The 21,047-nt window shown below is 38.4% G+C and overlaps 9 protein-coding genes across 9 annotated transcripts; 6 read left to right on the top strand and 3 right to left on the bottom strand.

Moving 5' to 3' along the window:
• Nucleotides 1–21: 21 nt before the first annotated feature.
• On the bottom strand, nt 22–736 carry I206_101887 (uncharacterized protein; the record flags this gene model as incomplete). Its single annotated transcript, XM_019158717.1, has 3 exons — nt 22–390; nt 476–549; nt 640–736. 3 exons carry the CDS (start codon nt 734–736, stop codon nt 22–24), a joined length of 540 nt encoding a protein of 179 aa, XP_019008463.1.
• A 406-nt stretch (nt 737–1,142) lies between these two features.
• On the top strand, nt 1,143–1,487 carry I206_101886 (uncharacterized protein; the record flags this gene model as incomplete). The annotated part of the gene is made up of 2 exons (XM_019158718.1): nt 1,143–1,302; nt 1,408–1,487. The coding sequence occupies 2 exons, from the start codon at nt 1,143–1,145 to the stop codon at nt 1,485–1,487; spliced, it is 240 nt and encodes a 79-aa protein (XP_019008464.1).
• A 129-nt stretch (nt 1,488–1,616) lies between these two features.
• I206_101885 (uncharacterized protein) lies at nt 1,617–3,638 on the top strand (the record flags this gene model as incomplete). Its single annotated transcript, XM_019158719.1, has 4 exons — nt 1,617–2,058; nt 2,346–2,494; nt 2,573–3,433; nt 3,504–3,638. 4 exons carry the CDS (start codon nt 1,617–1,619, stop codon nt 3,636–3,638), a joined length of 1,587 nt encoding a protein of 528 aa, XP_019008465.1.
• A 964-nt stretch (nt 3,639–4,602) lies between these two features.
• On the top strand, nt 4,603–6,733 carry I206_101884 (uncharacterized protein; the record flags this gene model as incomplete). The annotated part of the gene is made up of 5 exons (XM_019158720.1): nt 4,603–4,956; nt 5,046–5,093; nt 5,174–5,348; nt 5,429–5,808; nt 5,888–6,733. 5 exons carry the CDS (start codon nt 4,603–4,605, stop codon nt 6,731–6,733), a joined length of 1,803 nt encoding a protein of 600 aa, XP_019008466.1.
• An 822-nt stretch (nt 6,734–7,555) lies between these two features.
• Nucleotides 7,556–9,772, top strand: I206_101883 (uncharacterized protein; the record flags this gene model as incomplete). The annotated part of the gene is made up of 7 exons (XM_019158721.1): nt 7,556–7,946; nt 8,008–8,067; nt 8,134–8,546; nt 8,672–8,843; nt 8,910–9,123; nt 9,190–9,274; nt 9,335–9,772. The coding sequence occupies 7 exons, from the start codon at nt 7,556–7,558 to the stop codon at nt 9,770–9,772; spliced, it is 1,773 nt and encodes a 590-aa protein (XP_019008467.1).
• Nucleotides 9,773–10,058: 286 nt separating this feature from the next.
• Nucleotides 10,059–13,035, bottom strand: I206_101882 (uncharacterized protein; the record flags this gene model as incomplete). Its single annotated transcript, XM_019158722.1, has 5 exons — nt 10,059–11,802; nt 11,869–12,020; nt 12,086–12,392; nt 12,529–12,787; nt 12,876–13,035. 5 exons carry the CDS (start codon nt 13,033–13,035, stop codon nt 10,059–10,061), a joined length of 2,622 nt encoding a protein of 873 aa, XP_019008468.1.
• A 985-nt stretch (nt 13,036–14,020) lies between these two features.
• On the bottom strand, nt 14,021–15,086 carry I206_101881 (ubiquitin-conjugating enzyme E2 8; the record flags this gene model as incomplete). The annotated part of the gene is made up of 5 exons (XM_019158723.2): nt 14,021–14,457; nt 14,518–14,570; nt 14,652–14,766; nt 14,907–14,986; nt 15,079–15,086. 5 exons carry the CDS (start codon nt 15,084–15,086, stop codon nt 14,021–14,023), a joined length of 693 nt encoding a protein of 230 aa, XP_019008469.2.
• Nucleotides 15,087–15,733: 647 nt separating this feature from the next.
• I206_101880 (uncharacterized protein) lies at nt 15,734–16,583 on the top strand (the record flags this gene model as incomplete). Its single annotated transcript, XM_019158724.1, has 5 exons — nt 15,734–15,912; nt 16,012–16,070; nt 16,140–16,195; nt 16,262–16,402; nt 16,482–16,583. 5 exons carry the CDS (start codon nt 15,734–15,736, stop codon nt 16,581–16,583), a joined length of 537 nt encoding a protein of 178 aa, XP_019008470.1.
• A 1,725-nt stretch (nt 16,584–18,308) lies between these two features.
• I206_101879 (uncharacterized protein) lies at nt 18,309–20,791 on the top strand (the record flags this gene model as incomplete). Its single annotated transcript, XM_070202469.1, has 10 exons — nt 18,309–19,236; nt 19,294–19,402; nt 19,460–19,474; nt 19,525–19,600; nt 19,661–19,750; nt 19,819–19,910; nt 19,968–20,007; nt 20,058–20,120; nt 20,169–20,257; nt 20,326–20,791. 10 exons carry the CDS (start codon nt 18,309–18,311, stop codon nt 20,789–20,791), a joined length of 1,968 nt encoding a protein of 655 aa, XP_070058570.1.
• Nucleotides 20,792–21,047: the final 256 nt, after the last annotated feature.

Below are 21,047 nucleotides of genomic sequence, written 5' to 3'. Positions count from 1 at the left end.
TTGAGTTTTAAGATTTGTTGACTATTCATCAGGTATATCACTTGGTTTCTTTATTCCTTTTGAAATTTTATAATAAACAACAGTAGAATCAGGAGTAACTATTGAAGTATAAATAGTTTCTTTATCAAGTATAATTTCATCTTCTTCTTCTTCTTTTTGGTTTTGTTTTTCTGATATATTATCATCATCATTTTTTATTAAATTACTTTGCGAAGAATTTTTTTGAATTATTTGATTTTTTAAATCATTTATTGTTGGTGATAAATTTTCAAAAGGTTTAGGTAAATCATTTATTAAAGTTATTTTTAATTGATTAAATATTGATTTTAAAGAAGATGGTTTTAAACAAGTTGTATGAATTGGTATAGGTATAATAGCACGTAAAGGATCCTATAATTTATAATTTTTAATTTATTAAATTTTCAAAATTCAATGTAAAAAAACTTTAAAAATATCGATTTTTTTTTAAACTTACAGATTTATTTTTATGTCCTATTAAAACTACCCATCCTCCTAATTCCATTATTCTTGTATCAATCCATCCTACAGCTAAATACCAAAAAAGCATAAGCGAAATTCAATATGAAAAAATTTCAATAATTTGAATTTTTAATGAGATAATAATGGTGTTGTACTTACATAAAGTTAAATCATATATTGTTGTTAATAATGCACCAGCTTGTATAGGATATTTTTCAAGATAAGGTAAAAGGAAAGAAGGAGGAGATATCGACATTTTACAAATCTAGAAAAAATATTATTCTCACAAAAGGTCTTTTCGAACTATTTCTTATCGTTGAATTTTTCAAGGAGGTCGATGAATAGCACTGAAGGATATTTTATTATTCGTTCTTGTATGCTTGTTCTAATTATACATATATGTAATATCAAAATTCTGTAAAAGCGAATCATGAAAGTATAATTAAACCTCCACAAATAACATCATAGAAATAGGAAAATGTAATTGATACCCTCAAATAAGAACCCCCTTTGCTCACCTACGTCTTCCATTTGATTCCTCATTCATCCCCTTTCACTTAATATTCCACAATTACCTCAAATCATCTTATAAAAATCAGCATAGACAAGGCTGAAGTCAGATCCTTACATTTCATTCAAAGCAAATTCACCTGATCCCAAAAATGGCAGAAGAAGAAGTTGATTGGGATGATGATTGGAGAGTAGGTGGACCATCTCAACCTACTGAAACTGTAGAAAATGGTAATGGGAATGGGAATGGAAATGAGAAACAAAGTGAAGATGATGTGATCTCCTTAGATGGTGGCGATGTTGATAATGAGGGTGAGTTGGTACAAGCGGCATATCTTTCTATTATACATCTTAGCCCGATGATCATCGTTGAATAAAAGCAAGATTTGCATTAAACTAATTTGTCATCTATATTAGAAGTCGCGACGGCAGACAAAAACGCTCAAGATGGACAAACTCAAACTGATCAGACTGAGAAAGATAATCAGGCGAGTTAATAATATCAAAGGATTATATTAGGATTAGATCAGTTTCTAATAATTATTTGTTGGTTGACTTAGGGGTCTGCTCATGCAAATGAAAGTAATGGCGGATCTTCGCCTCTTCCACCAGGATGGACTGCTATAATGTCTAAATCCCACAATCGACATTTCTTTTATCACAAAGAAACTAATACTACTGTTTGGGATAAACCAAGTTCTAACGAGAAAGAAAAGGAAGAACAAGATATCAGACCCGCTTCACCTCCTCTTGCTCAAACCACTTCTCAAAGTACTCAACGTAGATCCAACCAAGATACTGATTTATCTGGTAAACCCTTAGCTACAGGTAAAGTACCACCTACCGGACCTAGTGAGAGAAAAGAACATGTTAGAGGAGTAGAAACTAAACCTCATTATGATAAGTATTGGGCTCAAAGAGACGTTTCTTATCAAGCTCAAACTCAAGCTCAACATCAAGAAAGAATGGCAGAAAAAGAAAAGAGAAGAGCTAGAGAACCTTCACCCATTAAAACTGGTCAAGAATATAAGAGGTTTAGAGGTGATAATGATGGGAACGAATCTAGACGTACGTTGATCAATCTTACCTATCACCTGTGGAACTAGATCGCCCGTCCCCCTTGATCAGATAAAGATTCTGTCACCACTGCGTCTTGCTTTCTCCGTGGTGAGCTATAGAATAAGCGAATCGAATTCAGGCAGTCAAGTCACTCCTGCGAGAAGATTGCTTTTGTTTGGTGCAAAGCGCGGATTTAGAGGTTTAGGATCGGGGTGTCGAATGGAATGACTAGTTCAAAAACACATTGAGGATTTTAGCTTACTTTGATGGTCAAATTCTTGCTATATCACTTATAGGACAACCAGAACTTAAACCTTTGCAGGATTACAAACCTGCTCAACCATCACCTCGGCCTAGCGATACCTCATCCGTAACTACGGACAAACCGAAAGATGATCCTAGAACAAGACCTTACAACGGTGCATATGTTCCGCCAGTCGTCAGAGTGAGCTATAACTGCTACTAGCTGAATCATAATCGTGGAGATATTCAGAAAGACTAATTCTGATAATTCGTCAATCAGCATCATAATCCGCATTACACTAAACCTTCACCAAGGTCACCAACTGGTTCTCGAGGTAGTGCTACACCATCATATCAACCCAATTCAGGTCCAAAATATCAAAAAGATTTTAGTAGACCGCCACCTTCAGCAGATTATAGGAAGGATGATTACTCCAGACCACCTCCTTCAGCTCGTCATGATTCTGCTACTTACACTTCTCGTGGACCTCCAATTTCGAGGGGAGAGGTTGATGAAGCTGAAATCGAACGTGCTAAGATTAGGGATGAAGCGAGAAAAGCTCAAGAGAAGCTTGAATTCCTTAAACAAGCTGAAGCTAGATTAGAAAGGGAGATGAGCGAGAAGCGACGACCTGGCCCTCCAACTGAGAAAGATAATTATTCTAGAAGTAGTAGACCTTCTTATGATCGACCTGGACCTCCGAGCGATATTAAGCGATCGTACCCGCCTAGAGAAAGGGATTATCCGCCATCCCAACATCACAATCCAAGGTATGATAAAGGTTCTGATTCAAGATACGAAGGCGGTAGAGGAGGATATCAACCCGAAGCAACTAGAGGTGGAGGGTATGATAATCGATCAAGCGGTCCTCCACGAGGGTATGATAATAGACCACCACCTAGAGGAGGATATGATGATAGATCCTATCAAAGTAGACCACCACCTTTCAGACCTAATTCACCTCCTCCACCTTCATCAAGGTATGCCGATGCTCCGAGAGAAGGTAGAAGATCTCCACCTCCTTTCGGATCTAGATCAGGTCCTAGACCTGATTCTCCACCTAGAAGGGGTGATAGAGATTTAGCTAGTAGATTAGGAGGTGGAAGAGGCAGAAGCGAATTAGCTGCTGAGCCTATGTCTGTGAGTTCTGGATAGTTGGAGGACGCGGTTTTGTAAGGAATACTGATCTCAAGGATTCTTCATCTATTAGGCTCAAGCAATTGATAGAGAAAGAGATAGAAGATCACCACCTCCTTCGTACAGAGATAGACCTAGATCTGGACCTGGTCCATCAAGACCTCTAGCGGAAAGAATGTCTTTTGATGATAGAAGAGGTCCACGATAATCAAGCTTTGTCGATTGAGCGAAGAGGTAGGGCGAATAGCATTGCAGTTGGTTCTGGCTCATAAATCAGTCGCCTATATGGCTTGATTGATTGGATGGGAAAGAGGATTAGTGGGATGTATGATGAATATAATCTAAAAGAACATGCATGCAAATTTGGAATGTGATATACGATACATGCATATGATTTCATTCATTTGTAGGAAAATAATGAGAGCGCATAGCTCCGTAATACTCGCTCAAAAGGCACCGCTAATCTGGAATCACTAATAGTTACGCATATGGAGCCTACAATTAAGTTTAAATGACGCAAGCTTTTGATATCCAGATCTTCTTTCTTTTTTTTTTCTTATTTCTCAAGCGATCAAGCAAGCAGTGTGAGGTTATATCAAAAAGGAACGAGTTACATAGCAGTACGACATGCCATTGTGCTGGATATCAATTTAAAATGAAGGTAGATCTAAAAACGAATACACACTTACACATACGCACGGTGTTATTTGTACCCTTGACAACGATTTATTTCATCAAAATACTGAATTTTTTGTAAGAAAAAGAAGTCTGTTTTTACCCTTTTCTGTGTTCATTGATTGATTCACCCTTGCATCAATGCTCATTTGGACTTTAATAAAAATAGATTATTAACATTGTCTCGCTTGGTAATCGTATTATACGAATCAACACAGTCATACAACTTTGTGATTTATCATGAAATCTTTGGCTTGATCATAATTATTCTCATCATCATCAATAGTCAGACAGCTTGATTCCTACCTTTGAAAATTTTGGTTCATCAAATCTTACTTCTTGACCCTCTTGACTCCGGACAACCGGCCTTGAATCAAAACGACATTGATAATTATCGAAATCATCAAAACTTGGATTGAGTTAATCCCAACCATCACCTCCGAACGCATCGATATAATCCTACTGGAAATTCTTACATTTGACCTCTATCATCAAAAATGAAATCATTAATTATATTCATACCATTATTCCTTGTCAAAGTTTTGGGAGAAACTTCAAAACCAAATACAGGAGATCAAATTCAATCTTTTTTATTCGGATTTACTGAATCAAATTTAATTCTTCCTATAATTTCATCATGTCCTACTCCCATTTCACTTTCTACAATTAATCCTATTATTAATTCTAAAACATCTGATCCAAAAGCACCATATACAATGATTACTTTAATTCATGAACAACTTTTAGATGATAATCATATTCAATATGAAAGATTATATAGTGCAAGTTTAAATGTAGGTGATATGAGTAAAATTAAAGAAATTCAACATCCTTGGATGAATGGAACTCAAGTGAGTCAAATTGTATTTCAATTTCTATCAAATAACATATCCTGTTAATATGAGTGTGCGAGCATTGGAAGCTGATGTCATACCATTAGTTCATAGCTTGTATATGGGGATCAAATGGTGCTTCGGGAGGATGCCAAGTGAATATCAAATCAAATCAAAATTACTGCAAAATTGGAAAGCACAATGAACGCTGATTACATTGGCCTACGTTAAATAGGATCTGATAACTGTTGTACCCTCTGAACAAACCTTTGATGCCTATGCAACCCCGAATTCAACATGTCGGAATCGTGATGTACTAGAATCTTGGGTGACTCCGGTGAATGAGACGATAGACGTAGAGGTGTTAGGTATCAGTGGAGATGTATCCTGGAATGCCTGGCCTTCAGCATGTGAGTATAAACGGGCGAACATTTTCTGCATCATCAAACAATATGGTTGACAGACAACAATTGTCGCTGCGTGTATACAGGCTCAGACTTGCAGATCAACCCTAAAAACGGTACACCTCCTTATACTCTACTCGTAGCTCCAGCAGCACATCCCCCAGTCAACATAACCACCTCGGAGCTGCCAATCAACTATACTATTCGGCTGACACACGGTCAGGCTTTCATGTTGGCCTTATATGACTCTTCTGGGAACAGTTGGGCTTTTGGTCCTTTACATGCGGGAGAAAGTGAAGATTTATCCTGTTTGGCAGTGGCGACTGGTCAAGAAATGCCAGCGAAGGAAACGAGAATTGGACTTAGTGTGTTGGCAGGAAGTGTTGCTGGTGCATTTGTTGTAGGATGCTTGGGTGCAGCGCTCATAATGTGGTGTTTCATGGGGAGGGGGAAATCAATCAGAAAGGTGAGTTGATTGTTAGATTTTGCTTACAATTTGGGTCGTAACTATAGAGCTGATGCGAGATCCTTGACTTCTTGTAAAGTCATCGTCTGAGCAGGACCTTTACTCCCATCCTCGTCCGGCATCCTATTCAACGCCGACCAATTCAATAATAGGCAAACAATTGACACCTTCCAGCAACATTGTAACCCCATATACGGATTCACCAAGATTAGAATTCGATTTCGGTACACCGGCCACCTTATATGACCCCCACGTTACAGGACCCAACCCACAAAGCTACCCTCGACCACCTTTGGTAGGCTCTAGTAGGTCACACTCGGGAGGCTACCCTGCGAACGATAATTACAGCGACAACATATCAATGAGAGAATTCAGGGATCCTGTGGAACCGCAACTATCTCCACCATTGAATATTCCTCCGAGAGGTCAAAGGCAAACAAGTGCTAGTTCACTTGGAACACCTTCAAATAGCAATAATGTCCAACGACATCCTCCATCTCCAAGACCAGGTTCTTTCGGATCAGCAAATAATAGCGGTAATAATCAAAACGATGAACCTTCTTCACCAACATCGCTGAGAGGTATGATGCAAAGAAACGTCTATGTCGTTCATGCAGATGGAGGAAATGGAGATTTACATATTCAATTACCCGATTCAAACTCTAGAGTAATCGAATTACCACCAAATTATCGACCAGGACCAGGACCAGAACCAAATTCCAATGAATCTATCCTCATTAATGGTCAACAACCACCTCTACCATCTCATCGTTTGCCTTCTCCACCTACAAATCATGCGATGGATGGTCAGGTTCTGGGACTACAGCCTATTAGATCGAATAATATGACTGAAGATGAGTTGAGGGCTAGAGCACAAGCAAGAATGAGAGAAAAGGTAAGGCATGAGCCAATGACATCGACATGAGTCAACTGGATTTTTCATACGCGTTCGTAATGCATTGCAATGCTCTGTATACGTCTTGACCAAGCAATAGCAATCAAGAGAAGATGGCTTCAGATACCCAATTTGCTGCACGGAACATCGATATATCGTTGTAACATAGAATGAACATCCTAATTGACGATATCCTTTGTAACGAGATGTGAGTTGATTTATGCGATACGATAAGCTCAGGGTAATGGCACATGGTCTGGCTAGTAACTTGGGAATTTGTTATGATAATGGGAGGCGTCATCCTTGAATTTCGACCATGTAAAATACTCATAATTGTATATAGTAGTAAGGCTTTGCTAACGGGTATCACGAAACCAAATGTTTTGCATTATATCGGGATAGAATAACGGGAAAGAATAACGTTAAAATGCCGCTAAATAAATCGGTACCACTACAAATACTCAAGTTTAAGCTTTACTACCTTCGGGCTTTTAAGCTTTGCATCTAATCAATCTCCCGAAAAAGTTCAAGTTATTACGTTGAAAGCGGGAAATAAGTGGCATACGTTTTCACGAACGCTTGCTTTCATATACAGCCTGAGAAATTCATTTATTGAAATATATTACTTAACTAATCTTCTCATCATAGTAATGACTGGTTCTCATAAACGAAATGAAGAGTCTGAGATGCCACCATATCATTACGATCGTGGTCGAATTGTCGACAAATACTTACATTTTCTAATTCTTTTTTGATGAAAATCATTTCCTTAAATTGAATAATATTATCTGTTACTTTTCAATATATTCTAAAAATCAAATTTTTGATTTATGTATGATGAAATACATCAAGATGTCAAATCATCATTTTCGATTATTTGTATCTCGAAGAAACGTATTCATCTTATTTTTTTCAATAGTAATTTTAATATGTCAATTTACAATTACAAAAATATCAATTAATTTAGTTCCAATTTCAATATCTTCCGTTTTTTTACCTACTTATGATAATTTATATGAAGATTTAGCAATTAGTACAACTTCAGCAGGTGATCATGGGACTTTTGTTGAAACTTCTCCATTTGATTTACCTAGATTAATTAAATCCAAGTCGAATCAAAGAGGCTTTAAACAGATTTTCTCATCCCCTGAGGAGGTTCAAGAAGTAACGATCAATGGAGAAGATTTGAACAAGAGTGATCAATTGCGAATTGCTGTACTTGAACATGCTGGATTTCATGAAGGTGAGTTGTAAATATCTGGCTTGACAAATGAAGCGCGATAATGATATGTATGGTGGGTCAGAGGTCGTAGGAGCCGTACTTAAAACTTTGACGGATTTAGAAGTTAATTTCACTTTATACCGTGAGTTCTTTTCTGTATAGCTTCTTTCATAATACTTTTGAATGGATATCTTATATTTTCTTGTAGGTGATAATTTTCGTTGGGGTTATGAAAAAGTTTTAGAAAATGGAATGAATTATACAATAAATCCAACACCTTATTCAGATGGTACATTTGTAAATTCAATAAATAATAATGAAATTGATATTATTTTACATATTTCATGTGATAGAGGATTTTGGAATTGGCCAAGAAATTTAAAATCATATGAATCAATGAAACTAAATAAAAATTTAGAAATTATTTGTATGTTACATGAATTAGAAAATTTAAATGAAGAAGAAAGAAAATCTTGGGAAATTGCAGTAAATCAAAATAGATTAACTTATTTAACTTTAAGTAAACATGTTAAAAATTATTTAAAACATGAAATTTTAAAATGGAGTCATATTTTAAATCAACCAAATTGGGGTAAAATAAAAGTAGAAGAATTCATTCCTGTAAGTATAAGTTTATATATTTTTATTTATCTTTGAATTTGTTTTTTTTTTTTTTTTTGGCTTTTGAAAACAATTAAATGAATGATATTAATTGATTCCTTTTTGATTTTTTTTGTTTAATTTAGATTTTCCCAGTTGATACAAATAAATTACCGGATAGTGAAAAAGTTAAAGTTTCTATATTTTATGAAAATCGTGATGAACGTATACCTTCAAGATTAGCTATAATTGGAAATATTCAACCTTGGAGACGAAATTATAATCCAATTTTAGCTGATCTGCATAAATCTCTTCAAGGTGAATTGTTTATCCTCTTTAAACTAGAGTTAGCAAGACAAAACTAACTAAAGTGTCTTATCATAGCTGATCCTGGCTTCTGGGGATATTTACCATTATCATCTGAACCAAACGCTACATATATTCCAGCCAATGACCACCAAAAACCGCCAGTAACACTTCATTTCATAGGTTCAATAAATCCCAAAGTTCAATTGGAAATTCCAGAATCAATGAGAGATATGGTCAATATTCACGCGGATCTATCATATAGCGATTTCTACAGATTATTAGGTTCAATGTAAATATTAATTCATTAAATTGTATTGAGAAATTTGAGTATAGCTGACTTGTTGGACCTTAATAGGGATTTGGTTTTACCAGCTTTTGTAGGATGGACATATCTTGAAAAAAAATTGAGTTCAGCAATTCCAGCTGCGATAGTTAGTAGAGTGAGTAAAACAAATTTCCCAAATTTTAAAAACAATTTAATTTATACATGCTTGAATTAGGTACCAATTCTTGGTTCTGAATTATTATTAAACGCTTATCAATTTCTTCGCAATCCTGCAATTGAACTTCACTCACTTGGATTAAGGGAAATAGAAGCTATAGAATTACTTAGAAAAGGTATAGATCCTTATACGAATCTTTCAAAATATCAAAATGATGTATCAAGCAATACAATTGAACAATCATCAATAGAACCTCAACCACTTTTACCAAAAATTAATCATGATTCTAGATTTGGTGGTAGAACAATATTACAAGGAAAGAAAGAAATGAGTGATGATTTCTTTACAACTGATAATAGCGTTAATTACGGAAATACAGATTGGGAAGTATATCATCAAAATATTTATAAAGCAAATCAAGAGATGATGTCTGATTTATTCATACGATTGGCTAAGAGAATTCATAATAGAAAAATGTCTAGTAATCAACCATGATTGTGATTTCACATACACACGGCGGTCTAGTGCATGAAACAAATAGAGGGTTGTAAGAGTATAATTCGCAAAGGACATTAATTTCCGGCTTCACGTTATGCCTCCACGATAACTTAGAGCTACTTACTTCCGTACGGTTGTTCGTATTCATAGAATCGATGATTTTCATAATGCAGACGTCTGATGGACTGATCAGTTAAGAGGAGGTTGAACCAGGTTGGAGAGACCAGCGCTGTATCGTTCCAAAATGGGATCACAAGCAAGCAATCCATATTAATCAGTATAATCAACCAACATGTGTAAATTCGCTACCTGGTCTACTATCTCCGATAGGACTATTGGGGTTAAGCTCTATAAACATTTGATTCCCATTAATCTCCCTTCCTGCACTTGCTCCTGATCCAGAAAAGCCATAAGAATATCCTGATGATTCTGTCAAACTTCTTGACGGGGCTGGATTACCTCTAATTCCACTCATAACGATAGGAGAAGAATTATAAGAACTATTTCCTGTTTTTGGGGTGGTATAATTTTCCCCAATTGAACCAAGTGTTTTAGCTGTTGATGGTGAATTAATTAATCCACCTGATCCAGTAAAAGCATTACCGAAGAAACTTCTAGTAGCAGTAGAAGGCATCATTTGAGTTGAATTTGGTGTTCCTGTTCCTGTTCCTCTATTGGTTAAAGGTAAAGAACGAATAGAATTATTATTTAAAGCTAATGGGAAAATACCTGAATCAGGTCTAGCAGCTTGATTTGGAGTAGATGGAACAGAAGGTAAAGAAGATAAATTTTGATTAAGCCTCGATGTTGATGAAGTTGCAAATATAAAATCAGGTAACCATGATTTTACTGTATCTATTGTTTTAACACTTAATCCCCTTGTTAAACCTACTTCACTCCTTGGCGAAGATATCCCAGTTTTAGGTGTTTTAGGTGTGTTATCAGTTTGTGAAGTTGTAGTTGTTGGTAGATTATAATACATCCCATTTGGAATTATTCGTCCATGATCAGCTACTTCAGCTGAATATTGACTGTTGAGAGCCGCCGTTCCGTTGTTGAGTGCTGAAATCGCATCATCAGAATTTGCACGATGAATAGAATGAATTGCTTCTCTAGCTGGAAAATATCTAGCCATGTTTGACATTATCGAAGATCTCGTGGCGATTCTTTGAACTCCGATCGACGATGCTGGAGAAGTTGTCATCATCGTTGAAGGCGATTTAGTAAATGGTGAGTGAGCTTGATTTGAGCCTGTTGTAGGTGTATAATCACCATATTCAGCTGGAATAGGAGGTGGTGTAATAGGTGTAGGTTTTTGATAATTATCTAAAGCAATATCATCATATTCCGGTTTATGTCCTTTTGCAGACAATAAAGTCAATGAATTCATTCGTTCTAATAAAGGTGATCTCGACTTCAAACTTGGTGATGCGGTATGCGTCCATCCATTATTACTTGCTGAAGTTGCTGATCGTAATAATGGTGTAGGTGAACTTGATGATATAGGCATTGGATTAGGAGTTGTAGAAGATCTGGGAATCACAGGTCGATAAGCTGATTTACTGGATAATCCATTTGGCGTATCAGGGGTAGTAGGTTTATAAGGTATATAATCTGGATAATCTGGTGGTGGTGATCTAGGTAATCCTGTAACATTCCAAGTGGCAGTATTTATTCCATTTCCAGGAGTATTTGGATTAGGACTTTTGGAATTTGACGTAATGGTTAAATCTAATCCAGCTGGTCTACCTGTACCCCAAACATATTCTCCTTGAGTAGCTACGAACGAAGATTGACCAGAATTAGGGGTGAGAGGAGAAAATAATGATGAATTTGATCTTCCTGATGATTTGGCAGAATTTAATCCATCTTTACCTGTTCCTTGCATAAAAGCATACTGAGCTTTTTGTTGACGAGATCGTATATTTTGACTTTTGTTCCGACGTATGATGAGCAACCAACAAATGCCAACGCAAAACAGAAAGAACGAGATACCTCCTGATATACCGGCGATCAAAGGAATATGTCTGCGTGAATACTGTACATATCAGCCTCAAATAGTGATTGCTATTCAGGATCGACCTGAAACTCACGATTCCTTTTCCTCATTCGGTACTGTGACCATAGCATAATCGATGATCAGCTGTTCACCTTGCTGGTTGTTAAGGATTTGCAAAGTATGTGTATCATTAGGATTAAAACCGCCACTCATATATAGTAAAGATCCATGCGTTTCCCAATTATTCTAAATCAGGTATTACGACATCAGTAGTGAAAATACGCTGCTTAAAAGGATTTCGGGATACTTACTCGCATGTCTATGTCATGTTGTACTTGTCCATCAAGGGTAATCTGCGCTGTACCACAATTGAGTCCTGATAAACCATAGACATATATCGCTTCACCTTGAAAAGTCAAATCTACAGAAGCGCCTTGTACAGTAGTTCCACTTAATGATTCGCCATAAAACCCATTTAACCCTGTTTGCTCATACATGGTTTTCAATGTGAAATTTGCGTAATTTTCGTTGTTTGAGGATGAAGATAAGCTTGTCCATTGATCAGGATTTGTATAACCGAAAGAAGAGGAACTATCATCGATTGTTTGATTTATCGCGCTGTGTTGCGTTATCCAAATGTTAGTCATTCATATATTCCTCAGTAATACACTTCGCCTCAGAACTCATCATAACAGATCCGGTAGAATAAAAATTCGGAACGAAATGTATCTATTGAAAAGAAACACTTACTCACCTTCCTGTATTATATATTGGTAATTCCCCTTGTATTCCCATAAATTCCATTCCATTATCATTTTTACCTTTCAATTCTATCAAATGAATACCAAAAGGTAAATCTGTCCGTAAATATTTATTATTTGTAGGTAAACATGCATCTGACCAATCTGATCCATTTATCCTATATTCTATTGAACAAGATGTTGATTCATCTCGTTTTGATGATAAGGATGAGGTAGTCGAAGAAGACGATAATTGAAATCTTATCGATGAGGCTATTACATGAAAATATGCGTTTGAATTTCCCCTTTCTTGATTAAATGGAAAGCCCAGAAAGGGAAGGTATGAAATATTTGAGCTCACCAGTGACATTTATACCTACAATTGCATCTCCAGAAGCAGTCGTATGAAAAGTTTGATCCCATCCGTCTCCCTCTGGTCTATATGCTCCAAGCCATGAATTTGAAGGTGTGTAAATGAATAATGGTGAAGTGTCTGGAATGTAAAACGGTATTGAAGGCATCATAAGTTGACAAATAGGTTGTACTATAATCTGTGAGTTGTATTTATATCGTAGTGTTGCCTCTTGTTGAAAATGTCAGAGAGAACCGAAGCGTCTATGATTAGATGTGATGGCAATATATTTTATCGGGTCAAAGCGGATTATCGATGGATCCTAGTCGTGAAATCTATTGTATATGTTCTGACAAGTGGTAGGCTTGAATATCTAATGACGGTGACAATGAATGACGATGACAATTGCCTAAATGAGCGAACAAAGCAGTTGACGAAAAGAGCAATGGTAAGGCATGTAAGATTAGTACACTGAAATGACGATGAGTTGTTAAAGCATTAGTCAGTCCTTTCTCCCCTTTTCCCGCAAATCACAGGATGTCTCTTCAGTCATATTGGAGATTTTTGCCTAGTCGAGTCTGGATGCGATGAACCAAAAGCGAATCTACGAAAAGACAGTGTAAGGAATATCCGTGCGAGGATGAGTCAATAATTGGGTCCCCTTTAATATTCATCCTTTGTTCGTTTGATTATCCATCTTAATCCACCAATACTCAACCAGAAAATTGCCAAACGTCCTTTGTCTCGAAATTTCAATCTTCAGCCTTTGAGAGTAAAGTTTTCGCTTATTCCGATCGTTGTTTATACTAGATTTGATCTGCTACTTAAGGCATATCCCCCCCCTGAGACATATCGACCTGTAATGAAATGTGATGAGATCCCAGAACGATAGGTCAAATGAAGGAACGGATAATTAAGCTCGATTCATGACATACAACAAGTAAACTTCCAAAAAAACTGATTGAGGACGGGTAGTATAACGTATAACAGGTAATATTGTGTATGATTGGGAAGAGGTGATATATGCTAGTTCTGGTGCGGGATGATCTTATCTATATGTGATGTCCAAGTTGGATAAAATGAGGAGTGGTGGTGACAAATGTGATTAATCTTTGATTGAGGAATGTATGCGACCAAGAGAGATGTTCACCCCTCTAATCATCCATTTCACCCATAATGCCATCCTCATCGCTTAATTCACCCATATCACTCATCGTGTCATCCTCATCATCCTCTTCTTGTTGTCCATCGGCATCCCCATTGATCTTGCCGTTGCCATTGCTATTCCCATTTGATGCTTTTGTGACGCCATTACCATTTCCATTGCCATTTCCGTTGGTGTGCCCATTACCAACAACTTTCTTCCGTAGGGGGGAATTTGTCACTTCTTCGTCCGAATCATCCTCATCATCTTCTCCTGCTTGATCTGCATCTTCCGGAGTAGCGTATCTATCAACATAAGATTCTACTTTTTTGGCATACGCTTTGGGATCCCGCATAAGTAAAGCTGCAGCTTCGCCGTTCAAAGGATCCGCAGGGTTCGGATAACGAAGGAGTTGAGGTAAGAAGATTTCGAATATGTTAATTAGCTCTGAAGGAGTTCAACTTATAAGCTTCGAGTATATACCCCTCATCTTTCTCAACAGCTTACCAAACATAGGTGACCATGTTTGATTTATGACATCTAGACAAACGCTGCCGCTTCTGTGGTAATTACCAGATTTCAATGAGCTGTTGTAAAACTCCTTTTGTATCTGGAAACTGGGTATGCATGAAAAAACTCACAACTCGTCAATATTGGGATGGAATATCTTATTCATGAATCCAATACTCGGCGACTTATAAGGAAACTGTTCTGGTAATTCAACATGAATTTTCCATACACCTTTTGCGAACGGTGCTAATCAAGGTCGGCCGACTGATTAGCTCAAATCCTATTCGGGTAAATGCGACATGGCGGTGGCAAGGTTCTGTGCGAAGACTGGGAGTACGACGATAGGCGTGGATAGAGCAGTGAGACTTGATGAATCCAAAACTCACTTTCAGCAGGACCGTGAAATTTGACGAAGAATTCTGACATCTTGTTATTGACTAGGGTAACGTTGTAATCCGACATCAGGCTATTATGAGGGTGGCAAATGAAACAGGGGTTATATGCATCAGCCATGTTATTGTTCTCCGTCTGCAGGAAGACGAGGATAAGCTGACTCACAGCTTCATAACGTCCGTGTCTACTCTTCTCTTTGGAGAGCTGTAGGTACGCCCAAAAGATATTATCAGCTACGATGTCTCACGACGAAAGCGGAAGGATGGGTTGATTGGTGGGAATTATGCGGGAAATGATACTTATCATTTTGAGCTATATTCACTGTGTCGTATGGCTGAGAGTTGGATTGGAAGTCGTTTAGGTGATATGACTGATCTTAACCTATCGAAGTGCTAATACTGGAATACCTTGGTTCAGGAATCGCCTCAGATATGTATCAGTTAAAACAAGAGGTCTGACTCAACATTCATACAATTATCACACCTTATCGTCCCCAAGCTGATAGATACTTAAAGTGTCATAAACGGGTACCCTATCCGGGGTAGAAATGTGGGGTAAACTAAACATCTTCTACGGTGAACTTGATGCCACTTTGAACTTTTTACCGATTTTTACTCCCGCTAATCTCATCAACCTCTCTAGCTGATTTTCAATTTAGGTAAAACTATCAGGCTCATATGATGGAGATGTTGGTTATAGCCAATACATTCGAGGATATTTGCTTTGAATACTTGAATAGATAGCATTCAAGTGATCTTCAGATTGGGCCAATCCATACTCTTACCATATTATTATTACTCCAGCTTATAAGACCCGCATCATGGCATCATCATCTCATCCTTTACTCCCACCACTATCAGGAAAAGCATACTTCATCCCTTCACCACACGAAGAACACAACTTCCATCCTCATCCTTCTCTTCAATTAGCAACTAGAGTAACTCTTCAATCGGCTGGTGTAGGTTTATTAGTTAGTGCGGTACAAAATGCGTTAGATAAGTAAGTTTTCTTTCTTCCATTGACACATAGTGTTGTTTCACTCTCTTGTACCTGGAGATCAAGTCAAAGATGAGCTAAATTTACACTATTCGATTTTAGACACAACTCTGGTGCTTTGGGTATAGTCACCCGAACAGGAGGAACAATTGGATTCTTCGGTAAGCTCGCTCTGCTCTGAACATTCCACCTCGAAGATTAGAATATCCAGCTGACACTACGCTTTCTAGCTGCAATGGGTTTCTCGTTCTCTTTAACTCAAGCAATAACAGCCAATATCCGTGAAGTGGGTTAAGTCTCAGCTTTGTGTTAATCCCTTGACCTACAATAAGCTGACATTCGTTCCTCTCAGACTGATGACGCATTAAATGGAGCAGCAGGAGGATGTGCAGCGGGATTCTTGGCTGGTGTAAGAGCTAAATCATTACCTATGGCATTCGGTGCTTGTGCAGGTATGGGTACTCTAATCGGAACTTTCAATGCTGCTGGGAATGTGAGTTTTACTTCAGTCTGTCTTTGCAATGAGGATAATTATAGTGCCTCATAAGCAGTACTAATAACAATTTTCGCAGGCTCTTACTGGTACAAACCGAAAATTACTCCCTCGACCAGAAAGAGAAGAATTACGTCAAGCATTCTTCAAACAACCTAAACATGTTGATGAAGCAGCATAGACAGAATACATATGCATATTGTATGAGAAAGGGTCATATAGATCGGATCATGGATCATCAATCATGCACTTGATGGTCTCATAAATACTAACGGGAATGATGAAGATATGGTATTTCAGCACCGTTCGTTGTACACCTTAACTACTCAAAACACCTCAGCTATCCAAGCATAATGTGACTAATAAGATCTCAATTTTGTCATTTTTACATTTGATGTTGACAGTGAGGATCAAGAAGATGACGTGCCTGTCAGGTTATCAGGCGAAGGCATATTCTATCTATCGGTTTAAATCGGTAATATAACTCTAGCGCTGATCATTCTATTTGGCTTTATTATCATTTTGATGGGAATTGATGGCTCTCATGGATCAGATCACTAGCTTGGAAATAATTCCAGCGAGTCAAAATCGAATTTCTAGGCTTTAGACCGACGAAGAGTCTCAAGCTATACATATCCTTTTCTCTCTAAACTCGTCATTACGCATAAACATTGAATCTCATTGACATTGAATCTTGATGTTGATGGGCATTCATCATGCTGATGCGGCAAATATACCGGATGGATCTATGATCAGGTCGTACTGAAATTGACTCTGAATGTGAATACTACGACTCACGATGAAAGTGACCTCCTTTTTGATACCAGATAACTCCAAACCCTCTCTGATTTCCTGAACTTCAACAGATGGACTACATGCTAGTTGAACAAAATTTCTTCGGAAGTTGATTGTGAGAAGGTTTACACTCGGCAAAGGTATACAAGTATTTAGAGTTCACCATCAAATCGCGAGGTACACACCGATTCCTTTGGCACATTTTCCAACTTCGATGTAACTTTGCGCGCTTTGACCAGCGATACGTCTATCATCAACATTCAAGATCGACATCAAATACTGTTTGTCCTTTGTTTTGCGCACGTCCCTTCCTATTGTTCGCGCTAGAAAGTTATCGCGTACCTGAACTAAATAATGGGGATTGAACCGCAATTAGAAAAGATGCAAGGTATACATCAAAGTAAAAAACAAAAAGCAAGAGAGGAAAATGCGACGCGTCGCGTACTCCTCATGATCTAGTCAACTTGACTTGTCTTTTCGTTTTCCTTCTTGATCTGACATCGGTTATTGGGCTGATATCATTAATGTAGCTGGGAATTGACTTTCTTCTTGCATTACTCATTCCTCTTCCTAACTATATTCTAGTTTTTCCTCCAAGGCATCTTCTATTTCTCTTTGATACTATCCTCACGACGATCAAACCTCTCTATTTTCTACGGTTCCCATCAAAACAAGTTTACAGAAAGGTACGCTGTTTCACGCTAAAGTATGTTACATTCACCTATTCTACAGCTTTACCGATCGGGTTTGATACCTTTTTCGGACCTTCCTTGCTCGAATGACATATATTTTCCGGCTTCAACCGGTACTTGATGATGTATTCTAGCTTACTATTTGGTCTAATCAGCTATATCGTAATCCATATATCAAGAAGGAAAAGGTCAGTCAATCTCATCCTATATATACACTGATCATTTATTTTCCCATTCCAATATTCGTATCCATTTGATCTTCCTTTCCTTTTATTAATTCATTCGAAGTGTAACGTAGGTTTACCTTTTCACACATATATGCTTTTCCATTTCTTTCATATCTAACTTACTCACCTTACTGTTATCCCACTCTGATATTTATCTAGTCTTTCCTCCCTCGAAAAGGCTTGTCATACACCATGTCGACTAAGTCAGTCTCGCGATCACTCAGCCCTTCTTCTCCGCCCTTCATCTTCCCTCAATCACCACCTTCAAGAGCCGATTCAACATCGACGGAGACTCTTGCTTCCACTTACGTCAACACAGGATCATCATCATCTGAATCTGAACGTCAGCTTGTCACTTCTAAGGCTGTTGGTGCCGAAAGAGAAAAAGCAAAAACACTTGCCTCTAGTATTCCTACAGCCACAGCTAAATCTTTTGGAGCAGGATGGAAGTCTTCCTCGTCACTCAAGTCTCACGATAGTCCGTTGTCTCAAGGTGGTGGCATACAAGCTTTCCTTCCAATACCTGCTAATGGAGGAACTTTCGGTACAACAATCGGTTCTCGATCCCGATCACCAAGCCTTCCCATTCTTCCCTCAAGCACCTCGGTTTATCGCGGAAACCCATCTCTAGCTGCTCAAGGACCCACCCTCGCACCTATCAATACTCAGAGCTTACCTCACGATTTCGAGCTACATACTCCCTGCAGCCCGAGCTCTGGTGGTGGTTATTTCGCCTCCCACCCAATCTCACCTAATGAGGATACACCCCACACTCATCCATTGAGACATCATCCTTCGATGTCCTCAATTGAGATTGAGCTTGACGATCATTCTTTACCCTACTCACAAACCGACATCTATGGTTCGATCAGTCCCATCAACCACCATACATCTGTCCCTAATCTTCCTTTTGTTCAAAATGCTATGTACAGAAAACCCAGCGGATTGCGATTCGAGTATGAAGATGACGATACACCGATCCAGTATGATTCTGAACTTGGGATGAAGAGAGGATTGAGGAGAATGCCTGCGTTCAATTTTGGTCAGATGGGAGCTAGAAGTAAGCTTATGAGTACAAAAAGTATGCCTGTCATCCCTATGATGGGAGAAGGGAGGAACGGTGAGTCATATATTACACCTATCGAAACAGTCAGAGTAGCTGACAAACCCTGTGCAGTTTTTATCCATCGAGTAAATGAGGATCTCAGTGAAGACGGTCTCAAGGCTTACGCTTCTGACTTCGGGGATGTCATTTCCGTCAAAATTCCTCCAAGGACAACTAGACCGTACGTCCTTCAAATGAAGCTTATCCAATGTCACTGCTGATGTCAACTGTCAACCAGGCATGCGTTCGTGATGTGAGTATGCTATAAGTCCTGTGTCAACGCTAGCTAACGCTACACGACAGGTTCAAAAGGCCTGAACAAGCCCAAAACTTCATTGCCCATCTCAAAATGCGAAACATTGAATGTGAATTTGGCAAAGTGAGTAACTATACAGCCCATCCGCTTGGCACTCAACTCACATTTATTGTGATTCTGAAGGAGGACTACCAAGTCCAGAATAAAGCCCTAGAAGATCCAAATTCAGCTAATATGTATATATCCGGTCTTCCTACTACCCTTACTTTTGACGTGAGTGGCTTTTTGAATCCCCCACATATTGTCTTCACAACTCTGACTATAGATCTCTCGGCCTACAGGAGCTTTCGGATTTGCTTGCTCCTAACAAGATCTGTTCCTGGAAGCCTTTAGTAGACGAAGCTGGAAACAGAAGAGGGCCTATAATGGCTAGGTGAGCCGCATTGCTGCTACTATGATTACAGTTTAGCTGATAATTCGCTCTGATCAGATTGCAGACCCGGGTGCAAGCTAATGACGTTATCCATAAAGTGAGATCATATGCAATTTCTTAATTGATCCAGCTGATATTTTGACTTAGATTAATGGTAAATACTACCAAGGGATGAGCGAGCGGATTCAAGCTCGAATCGCTGACTCGGACGTGAGTGGCCATCTTGAATCACAAAATTGGCACTAACAGCTTCCACAGGAACAAAAACAATTCAAGAGACATCAGAGTTTCAGCAGAGATCGACCAATTCCAGTCGAACCTATCATTCGTTCGGAATTTCCCGATGAGTAAGTTTACCGGTATGACAACACTATCCTTTCTTTATATTCCAGTACTGACGTAAGGCCTGATTTAGAGATGCAAACGATATCGAGCTTCTTCAAACCCGCGAATTTTTGGCCTCTCAGCTTGAAGCCATCAACAATAAGCTTTCTCGAACGCAGACTAGACCAACCAAAGATTCGTCACTTCCAAACAGAAATGGGTATGAGACGGACATTATCGGACCTTCACCCGTGTCGGTCGGTCAGGTTCCTTCTTGGGCCACAGGGCACAGACATACTTCGAGCAACTACTCCATAGATCCTTTTGGCTCTTGGCCTGACTGGACCGGTACGTGGGGTCATCAAGCTCAGAGCGCTACGGTATACGACAACCATGTTCAACCAAGACAGCAGAGTCTTAGTCTTTCCGACCAAGGCCATCCTAATTTCAAAGCCGGTACATTCCCACCTAACACGCTTCATCTTGTTAAATCATCTCCGGAATTAGGCGGCAATTATGACAGTACTACCAAACTTTGGTGGAAGGACAACGCTTGATTGTCATTAATTACCTTGAAGATTTTCACGCGGCATACAAATACAGCAAAGGCAAACATCATATACATATCAAGCTTTATCCGTCGCAACAATCCAATATCTACCTCGCATAAAAATGCGCCATTATCTATATCATCAATCAGGATTTGCTTTCTTCATTACGGTCTTTCCCACTTGTACAAATACAATCTCTGGTAACATAATTCAACATATGTCTTTCACCTTTCTTTCCAACTCTAGTCAGTCTTTTACCTTG

Source organism: Kwoniella pini, chromosome 2 (assembly GCF_000512605.2).
Source record: "Kwoniella pini CBS 10737 chromosome 2, complete sequence".
NCBI classification, from domain to species: domain Eukaryota; kingdom Fungi; phylum Basidiomycota; class Tremellomycetes; order Tremellales; family Cryptococcaceae; genus Kwoniella; species Kwoniella pini.
Note: the sequence above shows the minus strand (reverse complement) of the source record. Positions and strands in the feature narration are given on the sequence as shown.